This window comes from Musa acuminata, chromosome BXJ1-5 (genome assembly GCF_036884655.1).
Source record: "Musa acuminata AAA Group cultivar baxijiao chromosome BXJ1-5, Cavendish_Baxijiao_AAA, whole genome shotgun sequence".
Lineage (NCBI taxonomy): Eukaryota > Viridiplantae > Streptophyta > Magnoliopsida > Zingiberales > Musaceae > Musa > Musa acuminata.
In genome coordinates this window covers 9,472,448-9,488,855 of record NC_088331.1, presented here as the reverse complement: position 1 = coordinate 9,488,855, position 16,408 = coordinate 9,472,448, and the positions used below count along the sequence as shown (strand labels likewise).

The following is a 16,408-nucleotide window of genomic DNA, read 5'->3' as shown; positions in this document are numbered from 1 at the left end:
CCTTAATCGTATTTTTATTATTTGAAGATCATCGAATCAAATTAATCAAGATTAACATATATCATGTCAGATATTAATTATATCCAAAATTTAATCCTTTCTTTAAATTTTTATTTAAAAGATCGTATTTTGTCCACATGAAAGAACAATGAATTTGAGTCAAATTTGTCAGTTAGCTTATATTTGATTAGATTATTTTCAATCTTAAACTATGAATCGAACTCAATATACATAATTCGATTCTTTCAATCGTTTGCGAGGATCAAATCTAATATATATAATATGATTCTTTCCATATGAAACCGTCTTCTAAGTTCATCTTTCTTTATATCATACACAAATATTTACAACTCTAACAACAGCTGTTAACCGGTGAGCTGGATTTATCTCGAGAACAATATATTTCGGCAAGTGCTACCGCTACAATAATAAATCCTGGAAAGATTTAAGGGGATGAAAGGGTGACTCGGAAAGATATGTGTCTTGCAGAATCCTTCTTACGGTAGAATGTGCCCAGTTAATTGCTTTCATCACATTTGATCTGCAGGAAAACAAGAAACAAAAGGCGAAAAACATGAAACGAAAACAAAAGCACGAGGCAAACCAAAACTGCTGCATTGAGAATTGAGAGGATTCCTATTGTTTTTGTTTTATTTGTTCACAGAAAACAAACTTTGGCAGTGTTTTCTATGTCTCTTTTCCCATTTGCTACGTACATGCAGATTGGGAAAGAGAAGAACGTGACACTCACCTGGAGAGAGAGAGAGAGAGAGAGACGTCACATTTTTTCTAAGAGAACGTGACGTTTTGGACCTCCCCGCCGACACTACGATGACTGCCACTTTCTGGGGAAGAGGACGATGAGGAATTCCAAAAGGAGGACGGCGACGGAGACCCGGCCCCGTCCTTCTCCCTCTTCGGTATCGAGTTCAGACTGATGGCCACAGGCGGGATCTCGGAGCTGCGCAGGTCCGGCGGCGGGTGGCGCCACTGTGGCAACGGCCCCGTCAATAGCTGTCGGGAAGAAACATGTTAAAGCGGAATATTTTTTTTCCTCTTTGTATATCAAAATATTAACTTGGTATCCAAATGAAAATATTAATCAAATCAATCACACGGTGAGATCAAATCTTTTAACGTGGAAAAACCAATGTGAGAAAAACCACGGAACCGTAGTCCACCTCAAACTTCCACTATCAATAATACTGATAACAGGTTTACAGTAGATCTTCTCTAGAATAACAAGAGAATCAAAATAACATCAAGAACATAGATCTTGGTTCAAGAATAACATATATTCATCACATAGATGGATCTCCTCCAAAGAAAATTCTAGGTCTCACAAAGTAGATATCGCAGGAAAGTACCTTAGAGAGGGTAAATTGTAGATCAACACTGTTAGGATTGTAGAGTTTGCTGCAAAGATTCTCCACATAAAATTTGGACCGAAATTGATAATGTTTGGCCACCGATCGTCAAACAGAAAACTCAGAAACCTTACTTTCTCTCTCTATTTCTCTCTCCTCTTTTCTCTGCACGTCGTCGCACGCTGCACGCGCACTCTGATCTATTTTCCTCACCTTCTCTCTCCTCTTTTTAATTTTTTTCATTTGCTGATTTGAGTTCAATAGGCCCAATTGTCCAAGCCCACATATAGACTGTACCCAACAATTCTCTCCCTCCAGCTCATATGGTGGGCTGTACCAAGTCCGCTCTTCGCCTACATGCTTCAAGCTTCTCCTTAGGTAAAGACTTTGTCAATATATCTGAACCATTCTCATTGATATGCACTTTTTCCAATTGTAATTCTTTCATCTCAAGCACATTACGAATCCAGTGATATCTCACATCAATATGCTTGAATCTAGAATGGTATGTTGAATTCTTGGAGAGGTGAATGTCGCTCTGACTGTCACAGTAAACAGTATATCCTTCCTGTTTCAAGCCCAATTCCTGTAGAAACTTTTTTATCCATAAAGTTTCCTTACAAGCTTCAGTAACTGCTATGTATTCTACTTCTGTGGTTGATAGAGCAACACACTTCTGTAACTTAGACTGCCAAGAGACTGCTCCCCCTGCAAACGTCATTAAGAATCCCGAAGTGGACTTCCTGGAATCAGTATCACCTGCCATGTCTACATCTGTATACCCTTCTAACACAGGTTCATCATTACCAAAACATAAACATAACCTGGAAGTACCTCTTAGATATCTTAATATCCATTTCACTGCTGCCTAATGTTCCTTTCCAGGATTAGAGAGAAATCAGCTGACAACTCCAACTACATGAGCTATGTCTGGCCTAGTACAAACCATATCATACATTAAACTGCCTATTGCAGATGAGTAAGGCACTCTGGACATTTCTTCTTTTTCTTTCTCACTTGTAGGACATTGTTTCGAACTAAGCTTGAAATGACATGCAAGTGGAGAACAAACTGCTTTGGCTTTACTCATGTTGAATCTTTCAAGAACCTTTTCAATGTAAGTCTCCTGAGATAGCCAAATCTTCCTTTTCTTCCTATCACGAAGAATCTTCATGCCAAGTATTTGTCTCACCGATCACAAGTCTTTCATGGCAAAAGACTTACTTAGCTCTCTTTTAAGCTTTCCAATTTTTCCAACATCATGGTCAACAAGCAACATATCATCAACATATAGTAGTAAAATAATAAAATCATCATCTGAAAATTTCTTCATAAACACACAATGATCATATGTGGTTCTATCATACCCTTGGCTCATCATAAAGGAATCAAACTTCTTATACCACTGTCTAGGTGCCTGTTTGAGTCCATATAAGCTTTTCCTAAGCTTACATACCAGATTTTCTTTTCCCTTGACTTTGAAACCTTCTGGTTGCTCCATGTAAATTTCTTCTTCTAAGTCACCATGAAGAAATGCTGTTTTTACATCAAGTTGCTCAACTTCTAAATTCAAGCGGGCAGCCAAACCAAAAACAACTCGGATAGAAGACATTTTTACAACCGGAGAAAATATTTCTTCAAAGTCAATACCTTTCTTCTAACTGAATCATTTCACAACTAGTCGTGCCTTGTATCTCTGTTGTGAGCTATTGCTTTCAGTCTTCAATTTGTAAACCCACTTATTCTTGAGAGTTTTCTTCTCTTTAGGCAATCTTACCAAGTCATAGGTATGGTTCTCAAGCAAGGATCTCATCTCTTCTTGCATGACTTTAACCCACTCACTCTTATTCTCATGTAGAATAGCTTCTTGGTAAGTTTCTGGCTCTCTCTCGTCAGTAAGTATAACATACTCATGTGGAGGATATCTGGTAGAGGGTTGTCGCTCTCTAGTGGATCTTCTCAATGGAATCTCAACTGGTGGTGGAGGTGCCTGTTCAGTTGGTTCAGCATCATCAACTGTAGGTGTATCATCACTAGTATTCTCACCACAATCTTCTTGTTCATCTCCCCCATGATCATCATGAACTACAAGTGAAGGAACTGGACCCAAACTCCAAGGAATATAAACAGAGGTTTCTGGCTTCTCAACATTATCACCATCATCAAACAATTGGTCTTCAAGAAACACAACATCTCTACTTCTAATAATCTTCTTGTTCACTGGATCCCATAATCTGTACACAAACTCTTCATGACCATATCCCAAGAAGATACATGCTTTTGCTTTACTATCAAACTTGGACCTCTCATCTTTGGGAATATGAACAAATGCTTTATACCCAAAGACTCTCAAATGATTATAAGATATATCTTTTCCTCTCCATACTCTCTTTGGAACATCACCTTGTAGAGGAACTGATGGAGAAAGATTTATCAGGTCAACTGTAGTTCTCATAGCCTCCCCCCAAAATGACTTCGGTAACTTGGCGTGAGAAAGCATACACCTAATCCTTTCTTCAGTGGTTCTGTTCATCCTTTCTGCCACACCGTTCTGCTGAGGAGTTTTAGGAACTGTTTTCTCAAGCCTGATACCATGAAACCTGCAATAATTCTCAAAAGGACCCCTGTACTTGCCACCATTATCTGATCGAATACACTTTAGTTTTCTGCCAGTTTCTCTTTCAACACTGACATGAAACTCCTTGAAAGCATCGAGTACCTGGTCTTTAGATTTCAAAACAAAAGCCCACACTTTTCTAGAATTGTCATCAATAAAAGTAACAAAATAAAGAGCACCTCTAAGAGTTCTAGTTTGCATAGTACAAACATCAGTATAAACTAAATCAATAACTTCAGATCTTCTAGATGATGGATATGTATGAAATGCAACTCTATGTGTTTTTCTAAGCAATGATCACAAGATTTAAGAGATGTACCTTGTAACGCTGGTAAGAACTGCTTTCTAGCAAGAGTTTGAAGTCCCTTCTTATCAAGTCTACTTGTAGATATCAAGTTAAGACAAATATCTGGAACATGTCTTACATCTTTGAGTATTAATTTGCTCCCAATACTGGTCTCCAAGCAAATATCTCCAATACCCATAATCTTAGATGTACCATTGTTTCCCATTCTAACATTACCAAAATCACCAATAGTGTAAGATCTAAAGAAATCACCATGAGAAGTGACATGAAATGAAGCACCAGAGTCAATTACCCAGCTACTGTCCTGAGCTACAAGGCTAACACAACCTTCATCACAAACAATAGTGATATTACCTTCAGCAGCAACTGTATTGGTCTCTTTCTCATTTTTCTTCATTTCATTCTGTTCTCGCTTCCAAAACCTACACTCTTTCTTCATGTGACCTGACCTGTTACAATGAAAACATTTGATATCTCTTCTAGACTTGGATCTTCCTCTATAACAATATGGATTTCTGCTATGACTTCTTCCACGTCTTTCTTGTTTTTCAATAACAAATGCACCAGAAGAAGATTCACCCTGTTCTTTCCTTCTGGCATCTTCATTTAACAAACTGTCTTTAACCATATCTATGGTTAGAGTCCCCTCTGGCGTGGAGTTACAAATAGTCACCACATACGTTTCCCAACTTTCTGGTAAAGAGCTAAGAAATAATAATCCCTACATCTCATCATCTATATTCATTTTCATAGCAATCAACTTGTTTGCAAGACTCTGAAATAGGCTTATGTGCTCAACAATATTACTATCATCTTTATACTTCAAATTTACAAGCCTTCTGAGGAGATAAATTCTATTTTCCACTATCTTTTTCGCAAAGAGGTTTTCTAACCTTTGCCAAACAACATCAGCTCTGGTTTCATCTGAAATATGCTCATGCAAGTTTATATCCATCCATCTTCTAATATAGGCAATAGCTTTTCTATGTTGAACTTCTCATTCTTCATCGTCCATAGTAGAAGGTTTATCTTTAACCTTGATAGACTTATATAAATCTTTGCAATAGAGCGAATCTTCCATCAGACGCCTCTAAGTGGAATAATTTGATGAGTTCAATTTAATCATACCATCTGATTGTTCCATTTCAATCACACAAGAAAACTAGCACCAAACAACCTGACGCTCTAATACCACTTATTGGGAAGAAACCTGTTAAAGCGGAATATTCTTTTCCCTCTTTGTGTATCAAAATGGGTTCCTCATCTAAATACTAACTTGGTATCCAAATGAAAATATTAACCAGCACAGTATAAATAGCAGAGCAAAAATCAATCATACAGTGAGACCAAATCTTTTAACGTGGAAAACCCAATGTGGGAAAAACTACGGGATCGTAGTCCACCTCAAACTTCCACTATCAATAATACTGATAACAGGTTTACAGTAGGTCTTCTCTAGAATAACAAGAGGATCATAATAACATCAAGAACATAGATCTTGGCTCAATAATAACATATCTTCATAACATAGATGGATCTCCTTCAAAAAGAATTCTAGGTCTTACAAAGTGGATATCGCAGTAAAGTACCTTAAAAAGGGTAAACTGTAGATCAACACCGTTAGGATCGTAGAGTTTGTTGCAAGGATTCTCCACATAAAATTTGGACCGAAACTGACAATGTTTGGCCACCGCCGCATGCTACACGCGCATTCTGATCTATTTTCCTCACCTTCTCTCTCCTTTTTTTTATTTCTTTCATTTGCTGATTTGGACTCAATCGGCCAAATTGTCCAAGGCAGCGCCCTCCTCACTGCCGCCAACTCCACCTCCGCCACCGCCGAAGACGCCCGGTTGCTTCTCTCAACCACGTCCTCCGCGGCAGCAGTAGCAGCCGCCGCCGCTGTCGCCGCCTCCGCGACGTCAGTCCCCTCGTCCAAAGCCAAGTTGGGGCCGAGGATGGGCTTGGGTTCCTGGAGTGGTTGACCGCGGTCGGTGTGGTGAAGGAGGAGGAGGAGGAGGGCGTGGCGGGCCTCGTCGCGCTCTCGGGTGGCGGCCTCGAGCAGGCGGGAGAGGTGGAGGCCCCGGGACTCCATCCTCCGGAGCTCCTCCTTGGCCGTGGCGCGAGTGGACTCGAGCTCCAGGGTCGTCCGGAGGAGCGCTTGCTTCAGCTCCTCCGCCGTCGCGACTCCGTCCGCTTCCTGCCATGCATTCCAACCTATCATGGCTACAAGCTCTAGTTTCGAGAGGTCGGAGGAGGAGGAGAAGAAGAGGGAAGATACCTGAGGTTGCCAAGGCAAAGACCATGAGGCAGCGAAGCTGGCGAGAGGCGGATGCAAGCGGTGGAGGTGGTCCATGTCGGTTGCCTGTAGGCGGCAACCCTCGTCGAAGCACAAGCCAATCCGATTCTTTCTTATATGAATGCGGCCGTCAGCGTAGTACACACGAGACACCTCATCCGGATTGGCACTACATAAAATGTCATTGATGCTCATTTCAACTTAGAAATATGACGACTTTAGATCTACACTTTTCCTAGTAAATTAAAATGCATTGGTTCTTCAAAGCATTTCACAGGAATTTCTTACGATAGGATTCAAAGACATAGCATACTTACGATAGGATTCAATAGTACGTGCTATTTCTTGTCTGATCATCAAATTCGAAATCAAAATCAAAATCAAAAGCGTCCACGTAAATTTGAAGTTTCAGCGTATACAGCTTCGAGATATGTGGCATTTTCTCTGAAACCGTATCTGATAGGGGGGTCACCATATAGTCAACGGGGACACGGACTGTGATGCCAGCCATCCCATGGTTGGACAATCGAAGTGACCCCCCTCAGGGAGTAATGGCGACGCGACATGCCACGATGCCATCCGCGCGTGGCCCACACCCTGCCCGAGTGAACGACCATTAACGCTGACCCGACGTCGCCAACATCACCCCCTCTCAGCCAGCGGCTCCGTCGCCCATACCCTGCACGTTCACCCAAACGCAGAAGGCGACGACCGAGGCCGCCCATACCCTGCGACAGGATGGTCCGCCACGCGAGCCTAATGGCGATGTCAAATCCAGCCAGAGGCATGACCCTGCTCTGACAGGCAGGAACATCAGGTAGTATCAGACCCAAACTATAAATAGTCCAGAGCCCTAAAGGTAATTAGGGGGGGGGGGGGGGGGGGGGGGGGGGGGGGGACAACGGCACGAGTTCTACACACAGAAATCCTCTTCTCGTCCGCTAATTAGATCGTCGGAGGGGTCGGGCCGAAGATACGGTCCGACCTTTGTGCAGGTACACGACGACCGCGTTACCGGGACGCTGCAACTAACCATCTCCGAAGACCACGCCCCGATCGGGTTGCTGCGAGCGCTTCCCCAAAGATGTCAAGAAGCTCTACCTGTGATCCTCGACATCCGGACCCCTGAACCGAGTCGTACCGCCCCGAGGTCACGGCATAAACAGGTGCAGACCGCATCAGATTGGCGCTAGAGGAAGGGCCCGAATGTCGAGCGATCCTCATGCCGACTCCGTCGGACCCGTCGCCCACGGAGAAAGAGAAATGCCGACGTCAACGCCGGATCGTTATTGGCGCCTTTTCAACGACTTAGGGATGCCACCCCCATTACCCGCGGTCGGCCCCCCGGCCGTACCGCCCGAGGCGTTTTTCGCCCTCGCTAAGCAAGTACAGGGAATAGCGGAGATAATGCAGACCGTTGTCCCACTTATTTCTGAAATCAGGCGACTGACAGACGCCTCCACCGACCCAACCCAACAAAGGCCGAGCACGGGACAGGATGCAATCGGTGAAACCCGAGACGGGGCCGTTCACCACGAGAATTCGCCCGCACGCGTTTCTCCCGCACCCTCCCGAGCCGCGTGACGTCGCCCTAAGCCTGACTCCGTATCATCCGACTCGGCGGACAACTTCATTAAGGTACAATTCTCCCAAGTCAACCGCCGCCTGGACGAATTCCGACGTGAGCTCCAGAAGTCACGGGACGAATCAAATGAGGGCACCTACGGGTGGATCCCCTTTTGTTCAGGAAATACAAGAGAAACCTGTTCCCCTCAACTTCAGGGTGCCGGCCCTAGAAACGTACGACGGCGGCTCCGACCCAGCGGAGCATGTCGTCGCGTTCAAGACTCAGATGGCCCTCTACGGCAGGTCTGACGCACTAATGTGTCGTACATTCCCGACGACCTTCAGAGGACCAGCACGCGCATGGTTTAGCCGGCTGCGCCAATCCTCAATCACATCTTTCGACCAGTTCGCCAAGGAGTTCGAACAAAGCTTCCTTACCAGCGCGCGACCTCAGCCTCCCATAGCGGCCCTGCTGGCGCTAACGCAGCATGAAGAGGAGACGCTCGCACAGTTTGTAACACGCTTCGCCGCGGAGATCCGCGGGTATCCGGATACTCACCCTTCTTTGATCATGCAGGCGTTCCTGACGGGGCTGAAACCCTCGAGGTTCTTCTGGTCACTAATTGAGAAGCTGCCGGCCACTGTCCCTGAGATGCTCCACCGTGCCAACCAATACGTTGCCGGCGAAGCATTGGCAGCAGGAAGACACGCGATCGGGAAGAAACCGTGGATCGAGCAATCCCGAGCCGCCACCTCGTCGGTCGACCCGTAACCCCGTCGGAGGGTTGACCATCCCGAGCAGCGGCTCCCGAGGCCTCCGCCCCTCCCACTCAACACGCCTCGTACCGAGATCTTCCTCCAGATCAGGGAGAAAGGTCTTTTGCGGCCCCCCAATCCCATGAGAGCTACTTACAAAAATCGGTCGAAATACTGCAGGTTCCACCGAGACCATGGCCATGACACAGAGGACTGCCACGACCTCCAGAACCAGATTGAGGAGCTGATCAGAAGGGGGTACCTCGGCCGCTATCTCAAGGAACCTCGAGAAGCAACCCTGCGTCCCCGGATGCCCGTCGAAATGCAGGTCGATGTCATCATCGGGGGACCGGTGGCAGGCGACAGCAGCTCAAGCTCAAGGAAATCCTACGCCCGGAGCTCGGTCGAGAAACGCCCCCGACCCGAGCTAGAACCCGAAATCTCTTTTGGGGCCGAGGAGGGGGAACGGTCCCATCATGACGACGCTCTGGTGATCTCCATCTAGATCGCCAACGCTCGGGTAAAGAGGGTAATGGTCGACATTGGGAGCTCCGCCGACGTCTTGTACCTCGACGCCTTCAAAAGGCTCGGCTTGCCCACCGAGGACCTCATTCCCATAAGCTCGGCCCTCGCGGGATTCACCGGAGACTCAATCTCCCCGCTTGGCACCACCACACTCCCTGTCACCATTGGGGAGGAACCAAGGACCAGGACAATAATGACTACGTTCATGGTGGTCAGCCTGCCCTCGGCCTACAACGTCATCCTCGGACGCCCAACGCTCAACAAGCTGAGAGCGGTAGTCTCAACCTACCACCGAGCCATCAAGTTTCCCACCTCGGCAGGGGTCGGAGAGTCACGAAGCAACCCAGGAGAGTCGAGAAGGTGCTACCTCACCGCGGTCTCCCTCCCGAAGAGGGCATGCCTCCATATCCCAGACCCTCGAGAAGAGGCTGCCACACCAACGCACCTTGAACCCCCCGAGCAGCTTACCGAGGAGCCGATAAAGGGAGACCGACCCGGTCAGACTGTGAAAATCGGCGTGGCCCAACCCAGAGAAAACCAGCTCCAGCTCGTCGAGTTCCTGAAGGAAAACACTGATGTATTCGCATGGTCGCCCAAGGAAATGCCAGGGATCGATCGCACGGTAGCCGAACACCAGCTTAACATCAATCCCGAGGCCAAGCCTGTGAAGCAAAGGCCACGGAGGTTCACCCCCGACCGGCAGAAGGCGATCAGCGAAGAAGTCGACCGATTGACAAAGGCCGGATTCATTTCCGAAGTGAAGTTCCCCCAGTGGCTGTCAAATGTAGTCCTTGTTAAAAAGCCTAATGGAAGCTGGCGGATGTGCGTTGACTACACCAATCTCAACCAGGCGTGTCCCAAAGACTACTACCCGCTCCCGAGGATAGATCAGTTAGTCGACGCCACCTCGGGCTGCGAACTCCTTACCTTCTTGGACGCATACTCGAGCTACAACCAAATCCACATGGCACCAAAAGACCAAGAGAATACCGCCTTCATCACCGACAGAGGAATATATTGCTACAAGGTGATGTCGTTCGTCCTAAAGAACGCTGGGGCAACCTACCAGCAGAGGATGGTCGACAAGCTGTTCAAACGCCAAATTGGCAGGAACATGGAAATATATGTGGACGACATGATCGTAAAGAGCAGAACCGCGGAGGCGCACCTGGCCGACTTGGCGGAAACCTTTCAGACCCTCAGACGATTCAATATGCGTTTGAACCCCGCAAAGTGCATCTTCGGGGTTAGCTCGGGAAGATTCCTCGGCTTCGTCATCCACCAGAGGGGAATAGACGCCAACCCGGAAAAGGTACGGGCCATAACCCGGATGCACTCACCCCGCTCCGTCAAAGAGGTACAGTGCCTCAAGGGGAAGCTGGCGGCGCTCAGTAGATTCATATCCCGGTCAGGCGACAGATGCCTGCCCTTCTTCCAGGCCCTGCAACAAGTCAACAACTTCACCTGGACCCCCGAGTGCGAGGAAGCTTTTGAAGACCTAAAGACGTACCTTACCCGCCTGCCCCGACTCGCTTCCCCTGAGCCAGGGGAAACCCTGGGCCTTTACCTAGCGGCGTCAGCACGAGTAGTCAGCTCGGTATTGGTCCGAGAAGCACCGCCGAAGCAGTAGCCTATCTATTACGTCAGCCACGTCCTCGCCGGAGCCGAGGCGCGATACCCCCCTATCGAAAGGCTGGCTCTGGCGTTGGTAAAGACAGCGCGAAAGCTGCGCCCATACTTCCAGTCCCACACAATCAAAGTCGTCACTGACCAGCCGCTGCAGAAAATCCTATCCAAGTTCGACGTGTCAGGCCGAATGTTACGGTGGTCGGTCGAGCTCAGCGAGTTCGACATCCAATACTCTCCTCGGAACGCCATCAAAGCCCAGGTACTGGCCGACTTCATCTCTGAACTAACGCCCGAGGATTGTGCAGATGGACGGAGGGACACCGACCGCGCGTGGACCCTGCACGTCGACGGCTCCGCCATCACCGGCGCAGCCGGAATCGACCTCGTCCTTAGAAGCCCTATTGGAGAAACCTACGAGAGGTCCATCCGACTGCAATTCCCAGCCACTAACAACGAAGCCGAGTATGAGGCGCTACTACATGGCCTACGCCTCGCCTTAGAGATGCAGGTAGACAACCTCGAGGTATTCAACGACTCTCAGCTGGTGACAGGACACGTGAATGGGAGCTACGAGACCCGGGACCCCACAATGGCATCATACCTGGTGGAAACGCAGCGGCTCGCCCGCCTCTTCAGCCGGTTCTCAATCACGCAAGTGCCCCGGGCCCAGAACGCATCAGCCGACGCCCTGGCGAAAGCAGCCTCCGCACGGGGTTTAGAAGAAACCTCCATGACCGAGCCCATAGCAGCGCCAACCATACCATCCTGCGGCGTCGTCGAGACTCGAACCCCGCCCAACTGGATGGAGGAGATACTCCGCTTCAAGATAGATGGGACAGAGCCCGACAACCCAACGACAGGAAGACGACTAAGGCGAACACAGGCCTGGTATAGCGTAGTCGGTGGGAAGCTGTACCGCAGAGGTTTCTCACAGCCCCTCTTGCTCTGCCTCGCACCACCCGAGGCCAACACTGTCCTCGCCGAGCTTCACGAGGGAATTTGCGGGGAGCATATCGGGGGTCGGACCTTGGCCTTCAAGGCCCTCCGACAAGGATACTACTGGCCAACGATGCGCCGAGACGCCGCATCATACGTGCAACAATGCCAACCGTGCCAACAGCACGCCAGACTGCAGCATCAACCGGTGGTCCCTCTCAACCCGATGGAAATCGCTTGGCCCTTCGCCCAGTGGGGACTCGATCTCCTCGGCCCCTTTCCTCCGGCTTCGGGGCAACGACGTTTCCTCATTGTCGGGGTTGATTATTTCACAAAATGGGTTGAAGCCGAACCCTTGGCCTCCATCACCGAGAAGCAAGTTCAAAGCTTCACGTGGAAGAACATCATCACTCGGTTCTGGATCCCGAGGTCCATTATCACCGACAATGGGGTCCAGTTCAACAACGCCAAGTTTAAAGCTTACTGCTCGTCGTATGGAATACAACTGAAGTTTAGCTCGATGGCGCGCCCCCAGACCAACGGGCAAGCCGAGGTAATGAATCAGGCGATTCTATAGGGCCTCAGGAGGAGAGTCTCGGGCACGCACGGAACCTGGGTAGACGAGCTGCCGAGCGTTCTATGGGCGATGCGGACAACCCCGAAGACGGCTTCAGGCGAATCCCCGTTCAGCCTTACATTCGGGACCGAAGCGGTCCTCCCGCCCGAAATGGTATTCCCAATTTTTCGCACCTCGGGTTACAAACAAGATGGTTCTGAGGAAGGCCTGAGAGCGCACTTAGACCTCCTTGAGGAAAGGAGGATCGAGGCCCACCTGCGCTCCCTGGCCTATAAAAAGGCCGTGGCACGAATGTACAACCGAAGAGTCCGTCCCCGCCCAATCAAGATCAGAGATCTCGTCCTCCGCAAGGCAGAGGTAACCGACCCGACCCGGGCGGGAGGCAAGCTCGCACCCAACTGGTAGGGCCCATATAGGGTCTACGACATGGTCCGAGAAGGGACCTACCGACTCGAAACTATGGAAGGAAACCACTTACCAAGAACCTGGAACGCAACAAACCTGAAGAAGTTCTATCCATAAAGAAAGATCAAACGAGGGCATGCATTATAAGGGACTCACGCGACAATAGTCAGAACGAACTACCTCCAATATAAAAGATATGTACATGCAATGGGTAGGCGATACAGAGATCAAAGGCCGACCCAGCCAAAAACAAAAAGTAAAATACAAATCAACTCGGAGGAGGCGTCTCGGGCCCATCATCAAAGGGAACGCTCCCCGGCATATCCACGCCATCATCCGCAGGGTGATCGGCAAAAGGGTCCGGCTCCAGCTCCCACTCCGGATGGGTCGATCGGGCGCGAGCACAGGCCATCGGAGATCCCGCCCAGGGGAACCTGATCCCCGAGAGCCGCGCCACCTCCCCTCGGAGCGCCACGTGGCGTGCAGCGCCGCACACCCCACCGCCACAACTTACGGCGCCTGCATTCTTGCCTTTGGAAGATAGCAAAGCAATGACTCCCAAGTACAAGAAAGGCCTACGTCCAAGGCACAGCGCCAACGCGAGGCAACTTGCGACTCGTCGGTTCAAAGCATATCCCGAGCCGCTCCAGTTCATTTCCCGACTTGCGGCTCGGCGATCCAGTCATGGCGAGTCGCTCCAATTCAGTTCCCGACTTGTGACTCGTCGATCCAGTCATATTACGAGTCGCTCCAGTTTGGCCTCCGACTTGCGACTTGTCGGTTCAAAGCATATACCGAGCCGCTCCAGTTCATTTCCCGACTTGCAGCTCGGCGATCCAGTCATGGCGAGTTGCTTCAGTTCAGTTCCCGACTTGCGACTCGTCGATCCAGTCATATTACGAGTCGCTCCAGTTCAGTTCCCGACTTGCGACTCGTCGATCCAGTCATATTACGAGTCGCTCCAGTTCGGCCTCCGACTTGCGACTCGTCGGTTCAAAGCATATCCCGAGCCGCTCCAGTTCATTTCCCGACTTGCGGCTCGGCGATCCAGTCATGGCGAGTCGCTCCAGTTCAGTTCCCGACTTGCGACTCGTCGATCCAGTCATATTACGAGTCGCTCCAGTTCGGTTCCTGACTTGCGACTCGTCGATCCAGTCATATTACGAGTCGCTCCAGTTCGGCCTCCGACTTGCGACTCGTCGGTTCAAAGCATATCCCGAGCCGCTCCAGTTCATTTCCCGACTTGCGGCTCGGCGATCCAGTCATGGCGAGTCGCTTCAGTTCAGTTCCCGACTTGCGACTCGTCGATCCAGTCATATTACGAGTCACTCCAGTTTGGCCTCCGACTTGCGACTCGTCGGTTCAAAGCATATCCCGAGCCGCTCCAGTTCATTTCCCGACTTGCGGCTCGGCGATCCAGTCATGGCGAGTCGCTCCAGTTCAGTTCCCGACTTGCGACTCGTCGATCCAGTCATATTACGAGTCGCTCCAGTTCGGCCTCCGACTTGCGACTCGTCGGTTCAAAGCATATCCTGAGCCGCTCTAGTTCATTTCCCGACTTGCGGCTCGGCGATCCAGTCATTACGAGTCGCTCCAGTTCAGTTTCCGACTTGCAACTCGTCGATCCAGTCATTACGAGTCGCTCCAGTTCAGTCCCCGACTCGCAACTCGTCGATCCAGTCATTACAAGTCGCTCCAGTTCAGTCCCCGACTTGCGACTCGACGATCCAGTCATTACGAGTCGCTCGTTTGAGTCAAACATTACACAAGGACGCCATCCATCCACTGAACTCTAAAAAATCGATGCAACACGCCTCCGCCTGGGGGGGGGGGGAAGTGATAGGGGGGTCACCATAGAGTCAACGGGGACACGGACTGTGATGCCAGCCATCCCATGGTTGGACAATCGAAGTGACCCCCCTCAGGGAGACATGCCACGATGCCATCCGCGCGTGGCCCACACCCTGCCCGAGTGAACGGCCATTAACGCTGACCCGACGTCGCCAACGTCACCCCCTCTCAGCCAGCGGCTCCATCGCCCATACCCTGCACGTTCACCCAAACGCAGAAGGCGACGACCGAGGCCGCCCATACCCTGCGACAGGATGGTCCGCCACGCGACCCTAATGGCGATGTCAAATCCAGCCAGAGGCACGACCCTGCTCTGACAGGCAGGAACATCAGGTAGTATCAGACCCAAACTATAAATAGTCCAGAGCCCTAAAGGTAATAGGGGGGGGGGGGGGGGGGACAACAGCACAAGTTCTACACACAGAAATCCTCTTCTCGTCCGCTAATTAGACCGTCGGAGGGGTCGGGCCGAAGATACGATCCGACCTTTGTGCAGGTACACGGCGACCGCGTTACCGGGACGCTGGAACTAGTCATCTCCGAAGACCACGCCCCGATCGGGTTGCTGCGAGCGCTTCCCCAAAGATGTCAAGAAGCTCTACCTGTGATCCTCAGCATTCGGACCCCTGAACCGAGCCGTACCACCCCGAGGTCACGGCCTAAACAGACCGCATCAATATCCATCAGTTTCATCAACCCGAGACAAAATCCCCACGTATCATCTTTCCCTGCAAAGTTTATTATTATAAATGTCGTGGACAAAAGGAATACATGCAGAAAGGGATCATCAAGTAGGATTACGATACCAACCAGCAGAGCCCAGACAAGCAATCGGCCCTATTGTTCTGATGGAGAGAAGAACCTTCAATTCATACAAATTTTATACCGTTTTCAGAAGAGACGATGAATCCAAAGCTATAATCATCTCTTGAGAATGATAAAGAAAGGTCGTCTCATAGATCTTACCTCCTCGAAACCCGAACTCGAGTTGCTGACAATCTTTTATTGCGATGAGTTTGCTCGCCATCTTTTATTTCAGTGCATATTTGCCAGTTTAGCATGGAAAATGGTTGCTGAAAATTCTCAATTTGATGTATGAGTTTGATAAATGGTATAATGGAGGTTGGCTTACTAGTAAATAGCGTTGGCAAAGTGATTGTCGAGGAGGTGACCTCTGGGCTTTTATAGTAGAGAGGAAGGCCGTGTATTTTTCGTTTTAGGTGGCCAAGCGAAAAGCTCAATTCCCGGCTTAAGGTAGTTTACAGTTGGTTGACTTGACTGACTCGGACCTATTGCAATCACTTTATCAAGCACAAGGTAAGTAAGAAGCATGCACCTAACCACAAACTCAAATCCAAGACAATAGGGTGGAAGCTTTCAACCACCAACAATACCTCTTTTCCTTTGGTAGAATAAAGCCAAGATATCTTGGATTGAAAGAGGATATAGAAATACCAAATACTTTTACTGACTGATTAGGAATAGGAGATACAAAACATATTTATCCATTACATTATTGATACTGATCGTCAACAAGTCTCCAATCATAATGACATATCAGCTTGTTTTGTCA

General features: G+C 49.2%; 2 protein-coding genes across 2 annotated transcripts; one reads left to right on the top strand and one right to left on the bottom strand.

The window, feature by feature from the left end:
* Positions 1–307: 307 nt before the first annotated feature.
* LOC135675242 (uncharacterized) lies at positions 308–7,814 on the bottom strand. The gene is made up of 5 exons (XM_065185520.1): positions 7,624–7,814; positions 7,269–7,382; positions 5,857–6,759; positions 1,118–1,130; positions 308–1,014 (listed from the first exon to the last, which is right to left on the bottom strand). The coding sequence occupies exons 1-5, from the start codon at positions 7,812–7,814 to the stop codon at positions 790–792; spliced, it is 1,446 nt and encodes a 481-aa protein (XP_065041592.1). The 3' UTR covers positions 308–789.
* A 3,439-nt stretch (positions 7,815–11,253) lies between these two features.
* Positions 11,254–12,579, top strand: LOC135675241 (uncharacterized). The gene has a single exon (XM_065185519.1). It carries the CDS (start codon positions 11,254–11,256, stop codon positions 12,577–12,579), a length of 1,326 nt encoding a protein of 441 aa, XP_065041591.1.
* Positions 12,580–16,408: the final 3,829 nt, after the last annotated feature.